Source organism: Schistocerca nitens, chromosome 5 (assembly GCF_023898315.1).
Source record: "Schistocerca nitens isolate TAMUIC-IGC-003100 chromosome 5, iqSchNite1.1, whole genome shotgun sequence".
Classification (NCBI taxonomy): domain Eukaryota; kingdom Metazoa; phylum Arthropoda; class Insecta; order Orthoptera; family Acrididae; genus Schistocerca; species Schistocerca nitens.
The window spans coordinates 83,449,113-83,467,463 of record NC_064618.1 but is presented as its reverse complement, the minus strand read 5'-3'; the positions used below and the strand labels follow the sequence as shown (position 1 = coordinate 83,467,463).

At 41.6% G+C, this 18,351-nt stretch overlaps 1 protein-coding gene across 5 annotated transcripts in view; it reads left to right on the top strand.

Moving 5' to 3' along the window:
- LOC126259810 (uncharacterized aarF domain-containing protein kinase 5) overlaps positions 1-18,351 on the top strand; it is a 158,735-nt gene that overhangs the window by 66,676 nt on the left and 73,708 nt on the right. For all 5 annotated transcript variants that reach the window (XM_049956843.1, XM_049956845.1, XM_049956844.1 and 2 more), the window contains exon 6: positions 7,244-7,375. In XM_049956843.1, coding sequence (XP_049812800.1) covers positions 7,244-7,375 — 132 coding nt within the window. The remainder of the gene's footprint in view (positions 1-7,243; positions 7,376-18,351) is intronic.

The following is an 18,351-nucleotide window of genomic DNA, read 5'->3' as shown; positions in this document are numbered from 1 at the left end:
TTAGAGGTGCATAACAGATCAGAGTATACAGTAACAAAAGAGAAGCAACTCTTAGAAACTTCATTTCTACACAGTTTTAACTATAAACTATTGCTATTTGTGCCCATGCCTGATTTATGTTGCCTAGTAAATTTGCAGGAAAGCTGGTACTTCGAAAAATATGCCACTTGTTCAGTTATATTAAATAGTTACTGACAGTTTAAGATTTACAAGAATATGGACATATTTTTCAAAGAAAATAGGTCTGTTGATAATCTGTACTTGTTACATGTTTTGTAATGGGCATTGCTATTTATAGTGCAGCTTTCAGTCCTTGAAATTAGATAATCATATAATTTCTAGGAGTGGGTAATTAATGTGGTTTTCTTTTTTAAAATTTTCTTTTTCATTCCTAAACATTGCAAAATTTTTTTGCTTTATATCGATTTGAGCTTGCTGACAATTTTTGCACCAGAGTACACAACGCCACTCTGAGCCGTAGACAAGGGCACAAAAATCTACATAAAAATTATTTTTGTTTCTTCTAGTCAACAAAAGCTTGTTTTTATTGCTGGTGACAAAAACCATTAAGAGATAAATGCACTAGGAAGCAACTGTAAGAATTACAACAGCCTTAATGGGGGGGCTAGATGATGTCCAGTTACCAACTTAATATAATGTTCTATAAAATTACAAGGAGACAAAATGGCTGGCCAGTTCTTACCTTCTGGAAGTGAAATTTTAAGTATTGCCTATAGTTTCGTACAAAAGTAGGAAAAAAACTACCCTAGCTTTTGGGGAACTGTTATTTAGGACAGTTTTTCTACTTTATACATGTCTATCAACAGTAGTTACAAGGGAAATTCCCCATCACACCCTCCTCGGATTAATTGTAACATGGTCCAGTGGATAGCCTGTCAAAAACTGAGCACAGATCAAGCATGAAAACAGGAAGAAGGTGTACTGAATTGTGAAAAAAAAAGCAAAATAGAAACAATGAATGGTCCAAGAACAAGAAGTGCAGTAAAGAGCAACTTGAATCTGCAGCGGTGTCATGGGTAAGTGGTCATGATGTTGCCCTGCCAAGTGGGAGAGCCGTGTTCAAAACTACCCCATCCCATTTATTTTATTTTTTTGTTTTTCTCACAATATTATGAACTGTCTGTCCATTCATTGAAATGTTTGTTCTCTTTCAGTAGTCTTGACAGTTGTCATGCTATACATTGGTTATAGAAAATGAGTCACGTGGTAAGAACGTGTTACTGTCGCAAGTAAATGTGATGAAAGGTGAGAGCAGGTGAGACATAGACATCTCACAGAAGTGAAAACAACAAGTAACTGTGAACTATGTTACAACAGCGGAATTCAAGAGTCAAGACTTCTGAAATGAAATGCAGCTTCAGAAATGTTAAAAACATGTTTTGACAGAGCACAGAGAAACTGTGTGACTGTGAAACTGTTGCGTTCATTTGTGACAAACTAGTATGTTTTCATTATTTGCTTGGGAGTGATCACATTCACATTCATACGAACACCTATATTGGGCAAGGAGGCATATTTCACTCAGTTACCAGTTGTACAAATTAGGTGCGTCGATAAGAGACTCCTGTCATATGACACACCAGACATGTTTTGCGATGGAGGATTCATCTTGTCATCAAACATTTGTGGTTCCCATTTGAAAGCTATTTCCTTTGAGCAGCTAATAGAATAGTTGTGTTGAATCAGCTGTCATTATAGGTCCCTACCTTACACCTCACTGTTGCAAATGGACATTACATCACGACACAGACACAAATTTGAATAAAGAGAACAGGAAAAAAAGAGGCATGAGCGAGGTTTGAACACGGCTTGCCTGCATAACACCGTAACCACTTGACCGTGACGCCATTTCTTTCCCTGGATGCTCCATATTGCACTTACTGTTCTTGGATCATTCACTGATCCTGTTTACTTTTTTTCACAGTCCAATACACCTTCCTGTTTTCATGCTTGATCTGTGTTCAGTTTTTGTCAGGATGTCCAGTGGGCCCTCTTACTACTAAATCTGAGGGGGGTGTGATGGGGAGTTTTCCTAGTTAGAATTTTGTGTCGTGGAAGCAAGGACTGGCCTGCTATTGTGTTTCCTTGTAGCTTTATAGTGTTTTTTTTTTTTTCATCTTTTTTTTTCCAAGTGAATTTTCATTTTGATACAATTTACACAATATTTTTACAATCATTTCTGTTGAATGAAAGCTTTATTTTCTTGAAGTGCAGCTAGACTGCAATTATAATTTCATTACTTGCTCTCCTCTTTTTAAATTTGCTGGTATGTCATAGGTTTCATGATCAAAAACTGTTTGTGAGAGAGTTATTGCTTGGTGTTGTTGTTGTTGTTGTCTTCAGTCCTGAGGCTGGTTTGATGCAGGTCTCCATGCTACTCTATCCTGTACAAGCTTCTTCATCTCCCAGTACCTACTGCAACCTACATCCTTCTGAATCTGCTTAGTGTATTCATCTCTTGGTCTCACTGTACGATTTTTACCCTCCACGCTGCCCTCCAATACTAAATTGGAGATCCCTTGATGCCTCAGAACATGTCCTACCAACCAATCCCTTCTTCTAGTCAAGTTGTGCCACAAACTCCTCCCCAATTCTATTCAATACCTCCTCATTAGTTATGTGATCTACCCATCTAATCTTCAGCATTCTTCTGTAGCACCACATTTCGAAAGCTTCTATTCTCTTCTTGTCCAAACTATTTATAATCCATGTTTCACTTCCATACAGGGCTACACTCCATACAAATACTTTCAGAAACGACTTCCTGACACCTAAATCTAAACTCGATGTTAACAATTTTCTCTTCTTCAGAAACTCTTTCCTTGCCATTGCCAGTCTACATTTTATATCCTCTCTGCTTCAACCATCACCAGTTATTTTGCTCCCCAAGTAGCAAAACTCCTTTACTACTTTAAGTGTCTCATTTCCTAATCTAATCCCCTTAGCATCACCCGACTTAATTCGACTACATTCCATTATCCTCGTTTTGCTTTTGTTGATGTTCATCTTATATCCCCCTTTCAAGACACTGTCCATTCCATTCAACTGCTATTCCAAGTCCTTTGCTTCCTTTGACATAATTACAATGTCATCGGCGAACCTCAAAGTTTTTATTTTTGCTCCATGGATTTTAATACTTACTCCGAATTTTTCTTTTGTTTCGTTTACTGCTTGCTCAATATATAGATTGAATAACATTGCTTATAAATGTATAATATTTAAGCTTAAAATTTGTTAAATTTTTTAGTGAGAAAACATTGTTTAGGTATTGTGTAAATGTTCTTTGTATATTACCTAATGAGTTGGCTTCCTTCATTCACTTCCGTGTCCAGTCAGCATTTCCAGAACACAACACTCTGATCGGCTTATTACTTGCCTTGATCAAGTCCTGTGTTATGCAAGATTTTTCCAGTAGAGGGAATATGAGCAAGTGACCCAGATCTTGTTTTGTTCCACACTCCCAGGATGTTTTTCCATCAGCTGTAAGAGTTCCCCATTTTTGCATGTTGCTCTTGCAACAAGGGATGCCCATCTTAAGATGGTGGAGTAGTCTCCAAACAGAATAGGGCAGATTGTTTTCTGGGACTAGCTCTCCATTTGCAGGGATATCCAGTGGCAGTGTACTCTTCTATCTAGTGATGTGGTTAGACACTGGTGCTCCAACCTCGCAATGAAGCTCTTCTACATTACAGTTGACAGACTACAGCTTGATGATCATGCAGTGGATGGCAGGGATCATTGATCTGGTGGCATAGCGGTAAGACACAGTGCTCACGTTTGGGAGGATAGTGGTGCAAATCGCCAACTGTGCATCCAAATTTAGGCTTTTGTGTGGTCCCCTAATTTGTTTAAGGCAAATGCCAGAAGTTTCCTTTGAGATGGAGACTGCTGATTTCCATTTGCAGCCTTGGCCAGTCTGAGCTTGTGCTCCACCCCTAATGACCTAGCCATCAGTAGGAGGATAAACCTTAATTTTTCTTCTTTATTTACAAGGATTGGAACTTTAATAGTGGAAATTATTTATTTACAACTAATGCAAAATAGGCACATGATTTATTGTCCTTCATATTAGTTAACAGCATTGTGTACAACCTGTTGCCAGTAATGTGGAACTTGTAGGACACTTTAAGCAGTGTCAGTTGTACTGGTAGTTTGAATAGAGTAGTAGTCTATTGCTAGCCAAACCTCTGTAGCAGTTCTGAAACAAATGCCACAAAGTGCTTCCTTCTTCTCAGAAATCAAGTCTTACGTCACAAGGTATAAAGCCTGGGGATTATGATGAGTGGTGCAGCACTTTTCAGCTCCATAGATTGAATAAATTGGTCACAGCTTGCACTGTGTGCACCCAGGCATTGCCCTGCAAAATGGTGGGTGGATTCTGGAGCAATTGTTGCTCCCTCTTTCTCATAGCTTGTTTGTGGTTTTCTTCCATAAATGAACAGTAATAGAGGGCATAGATACTTTGCTATTTGAGAATAATATGAGTTAGGATAACATCCTCACATTTGTACTAAAAAATCTCCTTAACTATCATGTTGCTGAGGTTCTGCTGAACTTTCTGTCATTGTGGTGACCCATAAGCGTTTCAAGTGTTGCTGGTAAAAATTACCCCATCTCTCCTCCAGTGTAATGATACAGTGTAGGATAGCCCCTCCTTCACATTCATAGTGTTCTATGTGGATGTGTGCAGAACAAAGTGCCATTCTTGTCACACAAAGTATGTTACAGTGAAAGTGTTGTCTTGGCACAGAAGACAAATTGTAGGGAAAGCACACCTAGTGCAAGTAAGACACATGGTTTTGGATAGCAAAACATAGTTTTGTTTCTTAACTCAAACATGTTTCACTGCACGTTTAAGTAGTTCTAAGTCTAGGGGACTGATGACCTCAGATGTTAAGTCCAATAGTGCTTACAGCCATTTGAACCATTTGAAGTTGCATCCAGCAACTCCACAGTGATATAAACAAAGTGCACCCAAAAATAAAATTCATCATAGAAACAGAACACGACAAAGGGTTAAACTTCCTTGACCTCACAGTATATAGACACAACAACCAACACCAATTCTCTATATTCAGGAAAGTGACCACCACCAGCACAGCCATTCACAAAGATTCTAATCATCCGATTACACACAAACTAGCTGGCTTCCAATATATGCTACACAGACTGAACAAAACCCCACTCACTGAAAACGACTGCAAGAATGAATTACAGACAATCAGACAAATAGCAGTAGAGAATGGATATGACACAAACACTATAGATAAACTGAACCACAAAATTAAAAAGGACACCCAACACACAAAAACAAAAGCCTCCTCATCAACTTACAAACACACAGAACACACATATTAGTGCACATGAACAAGAAACACCCACAATGACAAACAAGTGGTTCACTCTCACCTACAACAACAAAGCAATCCACAGAATAGGCAACATAGTCTAAAAACAAAGGCTAAAAATAGCCTACGGGACATACAACTCAACACAGAGAAAACTAAGGACAACCAACACAAGCACAGACAAACACAACACCTCTGGTATTTACCAATGAACATGTCAGGACTGCAAGTCAGTTTATATAGGACAGACAAGTAGAAATGTTAATACCAGGTACACAGGACACAGAAGAGCATTAAAAAGTAACAGCTGTCATTCCACATTTGGTGAACACCTTATGGACAAGAAACATAACCCAACAAACATCAATACTGATTTGAAAATTCTTAAATGCAGCAACAGCCCCCCACAAAAACTAATAATTGAAGAAAATTATCAGATACAAAAAGCCATAGTGGAAGGAAAACAAGTGATAAATGAATATACAGTTCTCTGCAATGGAACTCTGTTCTCTGCCCTCAAAGAATTAGTAGACAAGACCAACCTATAGAGCTCACATCCCCCCCTCCCCTCCCCCACACACACACAAAATAAATAAATAAAAATAAAAAAAATGCACAGACACCTCTGAAAGATTCAGAACAACTGACAGGAACACCTTCAACTGTTCCACTAATTTATTTCAGGTATAGAAATAACGATTTTCAAATCATAATTTTGGCTTAAACAATTTATCTACTTTAAGGTGTAAGTGGTTGCATATGACAAACTGTGGAACAAAACTGTCACTGTAAAAACACATTACATCAGAAAAACCACACCATGTGGTCAAAAGGTATCAGTTCATAATTTTGCTTTTTTTTTCCAAATATCTGTAATTACAATTTAAAAACTAATAGTTACATGTATACAGACAGTAAAGAACATTCTTTATCTTTAACGGCTATAAAATAAAAGCCCACTGAAGATGCTGCAACTGCAGTGAAACATGTTTGGGTTAAAAAAACATACGTTTTGTTAAAGCAAACACAGAAAAAAGAGCTTAAACCTCAAGATGATTAAGACACATATGTTCACACAATCAATCAAATGTAGAATTGAGCTACTTAATTTGTAAATGTTCAACAATAATTTTCCACTTCCTTACCTGTATGTAATTTTTCTCAACATGCACTACCTTTTACAGTGATACAAAAACCCATTACTTGTAATGCAACAATGTAAAACCAAGTTGGGGCTGTAAAATAAACAGTAAATGTTGGGTAATGCTTTATTGTTAAGCAAGCATGTGTAAAGCGGTTATCCGTTTCTTAAAATAAATTAATGGATAAGATGTAAAATAGGTGTGGTGTTTTTTGGCTATTAAGAATATGTTGAACGTAGTAGAGTAATTACCCTTTTAATGTTTATGCTAATGTAATTTAGTTTAATGCTCTTATACTAATCTGTGACAAGAACATGTGAACTTGACAATGTGAAATGCATTGAATATGGAACATGTGGTATACTGTTCAAATGCAGCTTCTCAACACACACAATTGTTTCCTTGGCATAAATAGACCTCACACAGTTGAGGAGGCTACCTCCTTCCTAATCACCAGTTACGCCTTACCTACAGGATGATGGGAAGGCTGCTGACGTAAGTGTTTTTTCCCCTATTTTTTCAGGTTTCTTTGTGTGCAAGAGGCATAGCCATGCCAATACTGTTATGCAGTTGCTTAAGGTTACCTTATCAGCACACTTGTTTCAGTATAGTATCAATCATGTAACTGCTTTCTTTTATTAAAATTTTGTAGCTTTCTATTTAAGGATCCTGTCTTTTTTATACTTAATTTTGTTCTGTAAACCTTGTAATGTAGGAATTATTTGTTTTCAGGAATTGAGGGACACACTAGAGCAAGAACTTGATTTTTTAAATGAGGGGAAAAATTCTGAAAGGTGTGCAAGAGACCTGTCACATTTCCCATTTGTTTACGTACCTAAGGTTTACTGGAATTTAAGCAGCAAAGTAAGTTTCTACCTCTAGTGAACAAAGAGAAATTTCAGCATATTTACTATGCTAAATCCATTATTAGTCAATGTATTGTTCATCAGTTCTGTGCTGCATGTTGTTGGAGATTTATCACTCATTGCGATCTTAGAGCACCTTCTTTGTTCTTTTTCTTTTCCATATTAACCCAGTAAGCATCATCTCAGTGCTAAATTCTCATCTTAGAAACAGTGTATGAAGTTAATACTCTGCTTGTCTGTACATAACCTTGAATGGATATTCTGGCAGCAATCAGAGGGGATTAGTGGGTTGTCTATAGATTATAAAATATATTAGCTACAAGTCACTAAACAGGATTGATTATCAGACAGGAAACAGTCATTTTATGTTTCTTTCACTGAAAAGAGAGTCTGTTTCACCTTTCTCATTTTGGTGTGACACTCATGCTTCTTTGCAGGGCCTGTATTGTACACTACTTTATTAGCAAAATTAATGTATCCTTACACACACAGTTACTTTAATGTGGTTTTAATGTAAGAGGTCTGTTCAAAACATTCCGGAACTTTGTCCACAAATGTCTTCTGAGTTTACCTTTTACTTATTGTACATGGTCTCCTTCGAAATACTCTCCTTCATAATTGCTATGGCACTCTCAATGCTGTTTCCAGTTTTGGGACACCTCTTGCTGGATTGTGCAAAGCACCGTCTGCGAATTTTCTTTTATCTCATCTATTGTTGCAAATCTCCATCCTTTCGATGGGGTTTGGAAATAAAAAAAGTCTGCAGTAGCCAGGTCTGGAGTGTACAGAAGATGAGGCAGCACACTGATTTTGTTTTTTGTGAAATAGTCGCACACCAACAGGAATGAATGTGCGGGTGCATTATCGTGATTCAAGAGGTAAGAATTGTCGCGCCACACTTCAGGACATTTCCTTCTCACATTTTCTACCAGGCATCATAACAGATCTCGGTAGTACCATTGATTAACAGTTTGTCCCTGTGGCACGAATTCTTGAATAACTAACTCTTCAAAGGCAAAGAAAACAATCAGCGTGGCTTTTGCATTTGACCTGACCTGGTGAGATTTTTTTGGTTTTGGAGAATCTTTCCCGACACATTGTGAAGATTGAACTTTGATCTCAACATCATAACCATAACCCACGTTTCATTACCAGTTATGATTCTCTTAAGGAACATTCGTTCTCATTTGCGTGATCCAAAAGCTCCTCACAGATTGCGAGGTGAAGGTCTTTCTGGTCTTGACTCATGAGCCTTGGCACGAACTTGACGACAACACAATGCTTTCCAAGATGCTGTGTCAAGATTTCATGACAAGATCCAACAGAAATGTCACATTCTTCTGCAGCCTCTTGGACAGTCAGTCTCTGATTGGTGCACACAGTTTCTTTGACTTTCTTGACATGAGCGGCATCAGTAGATGTCAAAGGACGTATTGAATGAGGGTCACCTTTAATTTTTGTCCGGCCATTTTTAAACTGTGTGAACCATTCGTAACACCAAGTACGGCTTAAGCAATCATCACTGTAGGCTTCCTGCATCATTTGATCTGTCTCTATAAAGGTTCTCCTGTGTTTCAAACAAAACTTAATGCAGATGTGTTGCTCCTCTAGCTCTTCCATGTCTTAATTCACAAAGTGTACGACATAACATTCTGCTCAATGCAGCACTGAACAATAACTAACAGACACACAACAATGAAACTTCTGGCAGCTACACATTAAACACAGGTGCGTGCAGGGATGCCAACTGGATTTTGCTCCAACACACCATTGGTGTGAAATTAAGAAAGATCTGGAATTTATTGAACAGACCTCATATGTGTAAATAATTCAGTAACTTACGAAAAAATAGTTTGCATTTACCATGTAATCATTGTGAGTGGAGGCATCAAGTGAGATAGCCCTTCCCTGAAGTAGTGTGGGCGTTATAATTCCTAGATCCACAGTTCCACATGTATGCTGAGTATTACCCACTTGAACAAATGAATAGTGACACATTTTCAGTAATCTTTCATGAAGTAGTTTTTATGGACAAGACTGGGGGTGAGAGAAAGAAGGAACTTTTGGTGTGCGCGAATAATCCTTTAAACCATTGCAAAGGTTATTTCGATAAAAACCGCCCAGTGTTTGAGAGGTTGATTGGTCACTCTACATTTACATTTGCATCTGTGGTCCACAAGCCACCTTACGGTGTGTGTTGGAGGATATTTTGTGTAGCACTCTCACATGTCCTCTGCTGAGGTGACAGGCATCAACTGCTTCCTGCAGAACATACATCACGGTGACGGTACTCCAGTCTGTGTGAGGCGGAAATTGAAACCAGCCAACTTACTAGCAGATCAGTAGAGGGCGACACCAGTGGTTGGGCCAGCAGCAGTTCCAAGGCGCATGCACAGCCCTGATCAGCGCACTCAGGCTGAACTACTTCCTACTTAGACCCAAACTAAGTTTGAGCCAACCAAATAGCTGTGTTACTCCGTGAGTGGACTATTTACCCTGCGACGCAATGGCAGCCGGCAGTTACAGTGCAGCAGGCCACGTCGGAAAGACCTCACCTGGATTATGTGCTACCATGATCAACTCCTTTACCCATCACTGTCACCGTGAAATGGGACTTTGACAACAGGACACCTCTGAGTGGAGAGGCCTTGGTATTCTGTTTTTGCTACATCTCCCACACTTGGAAAGTGTCAAACTTAGTGCCATTGTAACAAATCCAGATCTAATGGATTCGATCTGTGACTGTTACTTGTGGAACTCAGTTATTCGAGCCTTCACTTAGTCAAGAAAGTTTTTTTGTGTTTCCTTTTTCTTCAGGAGTTAGTTGTCATGTTAATACCAAATCTGTGAAGTTATTTGTTGTGTTGCAAATAAAACTGTTCAGTGCCTGTACCTGGTGAATGTTTTGGGTGATATAACTGAAGTAACGGACATGTCACCCTCTTTCCCATCCTCCTGGATGTTGCACTACTAAAGAAACCTGTGGCAGAATGCAGTACTCTTCTTTGTATCTTCTCTCTTTCCTCTGTAGTGGTGTTCATCTGTTTGGTGACTCTTCATGAAAACAGGATTGACCTGTGAATCTTTCCAGTCACTTGTAATGCTTTTTTCTACAGGAGATTTGATAGAAAAGGAACAAGAAAATTCTTCCTCGTACTCTATACAGAATCATTTAGAAATGACATCAGATCCAGTTGTCTTTCCTCTGTTTGATTCTACATCTATACTCTGCAAACCACCGTTAAGTGCAGGGCAGGAGGCACTTCCCATTGTCCTAAATACTGCGTTTTTTTCTTGTGCTACTCACACGTGGAGCATGAGAAGAATGACAGCTTAAATGTGTTTGAGCATTCTGTACTTAATCTAATCTTGTCTTTGTAGTCACTACGGGAGTGATGCAAAGGGAGCTGGCAGTATCTGCTTAGATTACAAAAATATGTTCAAATGTGTGTGAAATCTAATGGGACTTAACTACTAAGGTCATCAGTCCCTAAGCTTACACACTACTTAACCTAAATTATCCTAAGGACAAACACACACACCCAACCACACAGTCCATGACTGCAGCGCCTTAGATTACAATAATTTTGTGAATGACATTTTAATGTGTGAGATGTAAAGGGCTACTGCCAGCCAACCATAGTCTTTTGTTGAATGTTGTATGATTACTGTGTTTCCTGTTTTGTCATTTCATACAGAGCCTTGTCAATCTTGGCTGGCTGCACATTGGCAACTCTACCTCCCACCACTGCAATCAATCACTATGTTATTTTATTTCAGCTATGTTCTATTCCTAGGTGGTCCTTGAAGTTTTGCAAACTGACTTTTACAAAATATTTTATGTCTCTCTCCAAGTATTTGCCAGTACATGATTTTTCAGCATATCCATAACACACTCCCATGCTCGAAACATGTGCTTCTCTTATCAAAGCTTTCTTTGTATTTTTTCACACACTCTAATGATTTGAAATAATCTTGTTGTATTCAGTTTATTCCATTGTGATCCAATTATCATTGGCTTGAAATTCACACTTTTCATTTAATAGCTGCTTTAGTTAGTTGGACATTTTTGTTTGCTTTCCTTGTACCTGTTACATCTTTTACTGCTGGAGAAGTGCATGTACCACTTTCATCTATGTCTGTATAAATTTTCATTTCTTCAGATGTTGAACAGTGCTTTAATTAAATTAGTATATCCATATTTCCATAGTCTTAAATAAAAATGTTGTGTCTAGACAAGACAGCCTAGACACAATGAGAGGAAGCCGAAAGGCACGCGCTTAAACTCACGCAGGCTGGCATGAGGTCTGAAACAGGATACGTAATGAATGCTATAAAGAAAAGTACGTAGCTTCTGGAATACTTAACTTTAATCCACATTTGTAGAACATCTCTCGTTACGGTACATGCTTCATAATATTAATTATCAATTGAATACGGCGCCTTGCTAGGTCGTAGCAAATGTAGCTGAAGGCTATGCTAACTATCGTCTCGGCAAATGAGAGCGTATTTGTCAGTAATCCATCTCAGGCAAAGTCGGCTGTACAACTGGGGCGAGTGCCAGGACGTCTCTCTAGACCTGCCGTGTGGTGGCGCTCGGTCTGCAATTACTGACAGTGGCGACACGCGGGTCCGGCGTATACTAATGGACCGCGGCCGATTTAAAGGCTACCACCTAGCAAGTGTTGTGTCTGGCGGTGACACCACATTCCTCCCCCGCAAATCGGCGGACGGTTGTGTTATAAGGCTTCCGCCCGCCGCGGGGAGGACCCCATGTTGACGTATGCGACGAGGTGGGGAGCCTAACAACAGGCGAGGCTGTGCCACCCGCACCCGGCCATTCGGTCCGAGGGGAGCTAGGAAACGCCTGAAAACCTAGTCCAGGGTGCACGCCAACATGCGGTTTATGCGCCCGTAGAGAGACAGGAGGGGCCGAAGGGTTGACCTCCATTGCGTCGGGGTACCCAACGGGCGAAGACGACATCTGGTCCGGAGCGGGCAAGAGTTCCATGTCGGAGGACAGCTGGTCACAGGAAGCGATCGGCGGCGCGTGACCCAGGGAGGCGCTTGGCGGCTGCAGCGAAGCGTCCACTGCGGGCGGCGCCGGCAGGAGAACAGGCGGCGGCGGCGCAACGCCATGGGGCAAAATGGAAGGCATTGTCAGTAACACCTGGGGATGAGGCGAGCCAGTAGATGGGTCCCCAGGGCGCTGACCGGACGACACCGTCGCTGAAAGCAGACGGGGAGCGGCAGAACCAGTGCGACGACAGAGGCACAGCTGATTGAGATGCCGACGCACCTCACCAGAGGCCCCCAAAACCAGATACATAGCGCAGCCGAGGCAGCGAAGAACGCGCCCTGCGAGCCAACGCCGTGAACCGCGATAGTATACAATGTCGCCTGGAGCAAACGCAGGTGGCTGCCGCTGCACAGGAACCTGATGCGGCAGATGCAGCAAAGACATCAAGGTTCGATGAGGACGACCGTGGAGCAACTCAGCCGGCGAGCGACCATCTCGGGGCTGAGAGCGATACGAAGACAAAAAGAGCAATAACGCCTCCTCCCGAGAATGCGACTCTTTGAACTTCAACATCTGTGACTTGAAAGTCCGGACCAATCGTTCAGCGGCACCATTTGACTGAGGCGAAAACGGCGCGGATGTCAGATGTTGAATACCATTGGCCTTGCAGAATGACTGAAATTCTGCGGACATGAATTGTGGGCCATTGTCGGAAACAATAGTCTGTGGAAGACCTTCAATGCAAAAGATAGCAGATAACGCTTGGATGGTGGCAGATGACGTCGTGGAAGACATCCGGACAACAAAAGGAAAATTACTGAAGGAATCTACTACAACCAACCATCGAGCATTCCAGAATGGACCAGCAAAATCGATGTGTAAGCGTTGCCAAGGGGAAGCGGCTTTTGGCCATGCAAAGAATTTCCACGGTGGGGCGGATTGTTGTTCGGCACACGCCATGCAAGAAGAGCACATTTTCGTAATCGCAGCATCGATTCCGAACCAAGTACAGTGCTGACGAGCAAGTTGTTTCGTGCGCACTATACCCCAATGTCCTTGGTGGAGAAGCCGTAAGACAGAGGACTGTAACGAAGGTGGGACCACGACCCTGGACTGATCATTATCAGAATGCAACAGCAAAACACCACGTCGTACAAAAAGTCTCTCCTTGTGAGCCAAAAATCGGCGAACCAACGGATCCTCGATCCGTGACTGTGACAAGGGCCATTGCTTAGCAACAAAACGCAAAACGGTAGCAAGGACAGGGTCAGCAGCTGTGGCTGTAGCTATACGACGAAAATCAATCGGAAACGATTCGACCACGTCATCGGTTTCCGCATCAATGAACATGCAAGCAAGTTCGGAAGAATCAAATGCTCTATCCTCAGCAACAGGCAAACGGGACAACGCATCGGTGTTTCCGTGCTTAGCAGTGGACCGATACAAGATATCGTAGCGGTACTGCGAGAGGAAAATTGACCAGCGAATGAATTTCTGCGCTGTACGTGGAGGTACAGGCTGGTTCGGATGAAAAAGCGATGTCAACGGTTTGTGGTCTGTGACGATGGTAAAGTGACGACCGTACAAGAAATCATGAAACTTTGTAACACGAAAGATGAGAGCCAAAGCTTTCTCTATCTGTGAATAATTTCTTTGCGCAGACGAGAGCAATTTGGACGCAAAGGCAATAGGGCGATCATGCGAACCATCTTTGTGCGCAATCACAGCACCGATCCCGAAATTCGATGCATCTACCATCAACAAAAGGGGTTTCTGGGGATCGAATGGCGTAAGGCAAGTATTTGAAAGCAACGCCGATTTCAGCTGGCGAAAGGCGCGTTCGCATTCCGTCGTCCAGACGAACGGAACACCTTTACGGCGTAAGCGATGAAGCGGAGCTGAAATGGAAGAGGCATGGGGAACATATCGGTTGTAATAGTTAATTTTTCCCAGCACACTCTGTAGCTGCTAGACGAACGGAACACCTTTACGGCGTAAGCGATGAAGCGGAGCTGAAATGGAAGAGGCATGGGGAACATATCGGTTGTAATAGTTAATTTTTCCCAGAACACTCTGTAGCTGCTTCAAATTCTGCGGCGAAGGCAAATCTTGTATGGCACGGAGGTGCTCTGGACTCGGATGTATGCCTTGTGCATTGATTACATGTCCCAAATATGGTAAGTCACGAGCAAAAAACACACATTTGTCCTTCCGCAAGCGAAGACCATTTTGTTTCAAGACCTGAAATAATGTTCTGAGATTGGCTAAATGTTCGTCTTCCGTCTTTCCGGAGATCACAATATCGTCCAGATAGTTTGCTGCAGTAGGGACCGAAGCACAAACAGTTTGCAGATATTGCTGAAACATGCAGGGGCGGATGCACACCCGAATGGCAGTCTTTTGAATCGGTACAAACCAAGATGCGTGTTAACCACCAAGACGCGCTGGGAGTCGTCGTCCACTGGTATTTGCAAGTACGCATCTGCTAGGTCCAACTTTGAAAAATATTGACCCGGGCACAGTTTGTCAAAAAGATCTTCCGGGCGGGGTAAAGGAAAAGTTGCAATCACTAGTTGTGGATTCACTGTGGCCTTGAAGTCCACACAAAGTCTCAATTTTCTGGAAGGCTTTGGTAAAATTACTAAGGGTGATGCCCAGAGAGAAGCCTGCACACGTTCAATCACACTTTGTGATTCTAAATCGTGTAATGTTCTTGTGACCTCATCACGCAATGCGTGGGGAACATTGCGCGCTCTGAAAAATTTTGGTTGCTCGTTTACTTTCAGTTCCAAATGTGCTTCATAGTTCTCAGCGTAACCTAGGCCCGGTGCAAAAATGTCTGCAAATTCTTCACATAGACTAGAAACACTGGCTGAAGGCACAGTCTGGGTCACTTTTAGGACCTGATTGACTATAGACAAGTTAAACAACTTAAATAAATCTAAACCAAACAAGTTCACTGCAGAAGAAGAACGAAGAACGTAAAATGACACAAGTTTGTTTGTCCCTTGTATGTTGCAAGAAGGCTGCACTGTCCTATTTTATTACAGAAAAAGCAAATAGCTTGGCGTGACGGGCAATTCTCACGCGAATGTCTGGTTGCACACCGCGGGCATGATTTTAGCACTGCATTTGCTTGCTGCCGCGGGACACGTGGTTGAGATCGTGGCGGCAGCTGCGCGGACGGGCGCGAGGGCTGTTTACAGTTCCGTGCAGCTCGCCCGGCGGGCCGATTAATGCGACACACGGCTGGCGAAGTTGCAAATGATTCCTCAGCAAAGTCAAGTGTGTCTTGCCTATCCAATATGTCTATCACTTGTTGAAGGGAGGGACTGACTAGTTTCAAAATTTGCTCCTGTATACGAACATCAGAGACGTTCTGTGCAATTGCATCACGTACCATAGTATCTGAATAAGGGAGTCCACATTCACACTCAAAAGCACAATCCCTAGTAGGGCCTTGCAAAGTTGCAACCCACTCCCAATTAGTTTGACCGGCCGTACGTTTTGTACGAAAGAAAGTATACCTTTTTGCAACTACATTGACTGATTCCTGGAAATATGCATCTAAAGCAGACAAAATTTCTTCGTAGGACAGAGTTGCTACGTCGCGGCGGGGAAATAATTTCACTATCACATGGTACGTCTGCACCCCGACACACGCCAATAAGTGAGGCTGCCGCTCGTTACCTTGAATTCTGTAGGCGGCGAGATGGAATCCAAATTGGCGTGACCACTCCGTCCAGCTTTCCATCGCCGCATCGAAATGACGAAAAGGTGGTGCAACTGCGTGTTGTGGCTGCGGTAGCGGTGGAGCGGTGGCTGCCGCATCGGGTTGCATTGCACGTTGACCCTGGACAAGCTGTCCAAGGGCATCCAATAACACCTGCGTCTGCTGATTCTGCAAGCGATAAAATCGGACAGTACATTCGGAGAATGTGGCGAAGCCATGACACAAATAAATCAGGGCAATACGAACGCTAAAGCCTCTTTTGAGACTCGTCGCCAAATATGTTGTGTCTAGACAAGACAGCCTAGACACAATGAGAGGAAGCCGAAAGGCACGCGCTTAAACTCACGCAGGCTGGCATGAGGTCTGAAACAGGATACGTAATGAATGCTATAAAGAAAAGTACGTAGCTTCTGGAATACTTAACTTTAATCCACATTTGTAGAACATCTCTCGTTACGGTACATGCTTCATAATATTAATTATCAATTGAATACGGCGCCTTGCTAGGTCGTAGCAAATGTAGCTGAAGGCTATGCTAACTATCGTCTCGGCAAATGAGAGCGTATTTGTCAGTAATCCATCTCGGGCAAAGTCGGCTGTACAACTGGGGCGAGTGCCAGGACGTCTCTCTAGACCTGCCGTGTGGTGGCGCTCGGTCTGCAATTACTGACAGTGGCGACACGCGGGTCCGGCGTATACTAATGGACCGCGGCCGATTTAAAGGCTACCACCTAGCAAGTGTGGTGTCTGGCGGTGACACCACAAAAAATATCTCATAATCTGTATTTCTAGTTTCTTGCTAACTAAAGCTTTATATTTTCTAGCTTTGTATCTAGTTTCACTGTACATCTCAAGAGTCTGTTTACACTTGTAATTCATAAGTGTTTGTAGAGCCATAATACCCGTACAACTTACTTATCGTTTGATAAAATGTACTACTGGCTTCAGCTGCCAGAGACTGTGGTCATCTGTGTGCAAGTTGTGTTTGCACGATTTTGTGTGTGTAATTGTCTGTTGCCTATGTTCGACAGAGGCCTTGTAGGCCGAAGGCTCATTTTGTGACAGTCTTTTTGTTGTACCCATCTGCGACTCTGCATCTCCGCTATATGGTTAGTAGCAACTATCCTTTCCATAATATTGTTACATTCCATCCTCGATTTTCCATTGTTTGATTTTAACTAAACTTCTTGTTGCAATAAGATGCAAGAGCTGAAGTAGCTGTATGTGCCCCATGGTCGTATCTATTACCAGAGTTCCCTCAGTCCACTGCTCTCAATATCATTTCACCTACATTGGAATACCAACAACCCAGGAACTCGCATGTTGTGTCATTCGTAACAGTTGAAGTCACCTGGTATTATAGTGCTATTGGTGATCTTTATATGAACAACAACATAACCAACTCTGTTATCTAGAAATCACAGTTCATGCATCCATCAAACTAAATCTGTGACATCCGAGACCAGTAACCCATTGGGTTAGGTTTGTAAAGGTTCCTTACCTGAAACATTTCTCTAAAACATCAAGAATGGCACACATGCAGGTTGGTTGATTTATGTGAAACATGGCATGGAGAGTTTGACATTGAAGTCTCATTCATCCAGGCAGTAGGCAAATCTGTTTCATAAAAAATCCAGCTGTTATCTGGGTTGTGGATGTATTCATGCTAGTCTGACCAGATTTAAAAGAGGAAAAAAACCGGGAAACTTGTGTTTATACTGTGCTATGGAGTGGAACACTTCTGCTTACCTTTCTTGTCATTTATCATGATATTTTGAAATCGATAATAGGTATATGATGATGCAGCACCTGAAAAACCCGTAACAAGAATGTATCTTCATTTTGTAAATTGGAAAGGAACATCATATAGGTACATTACACATAATTAAAATTCTTTTCTACAGAAATAAAAAGGCTGATGTATACTTTGTTATTGTAATAGTTGGAATATGTGTTCTCCAATGTTTAGTCACTTACTTGGTTTTAGATACGATTTGTTAATCCTAAGAACTGTATTATATTACTAATCAGTAATCTGATACCAATTATAGGCACTATGTGATCAAAAGTATCTGGACACCCGCAAAAACTTATGTTTTTCATACTAGCTGCATTGTGCTGCCACCTACTGCCAGGTACTCCATATCAGTGACCTCAGTAGTCATGAGACATCATGAGAGAGCAGTGTTACTTGTCATACTTCTGTAAGTGACATTTCCAC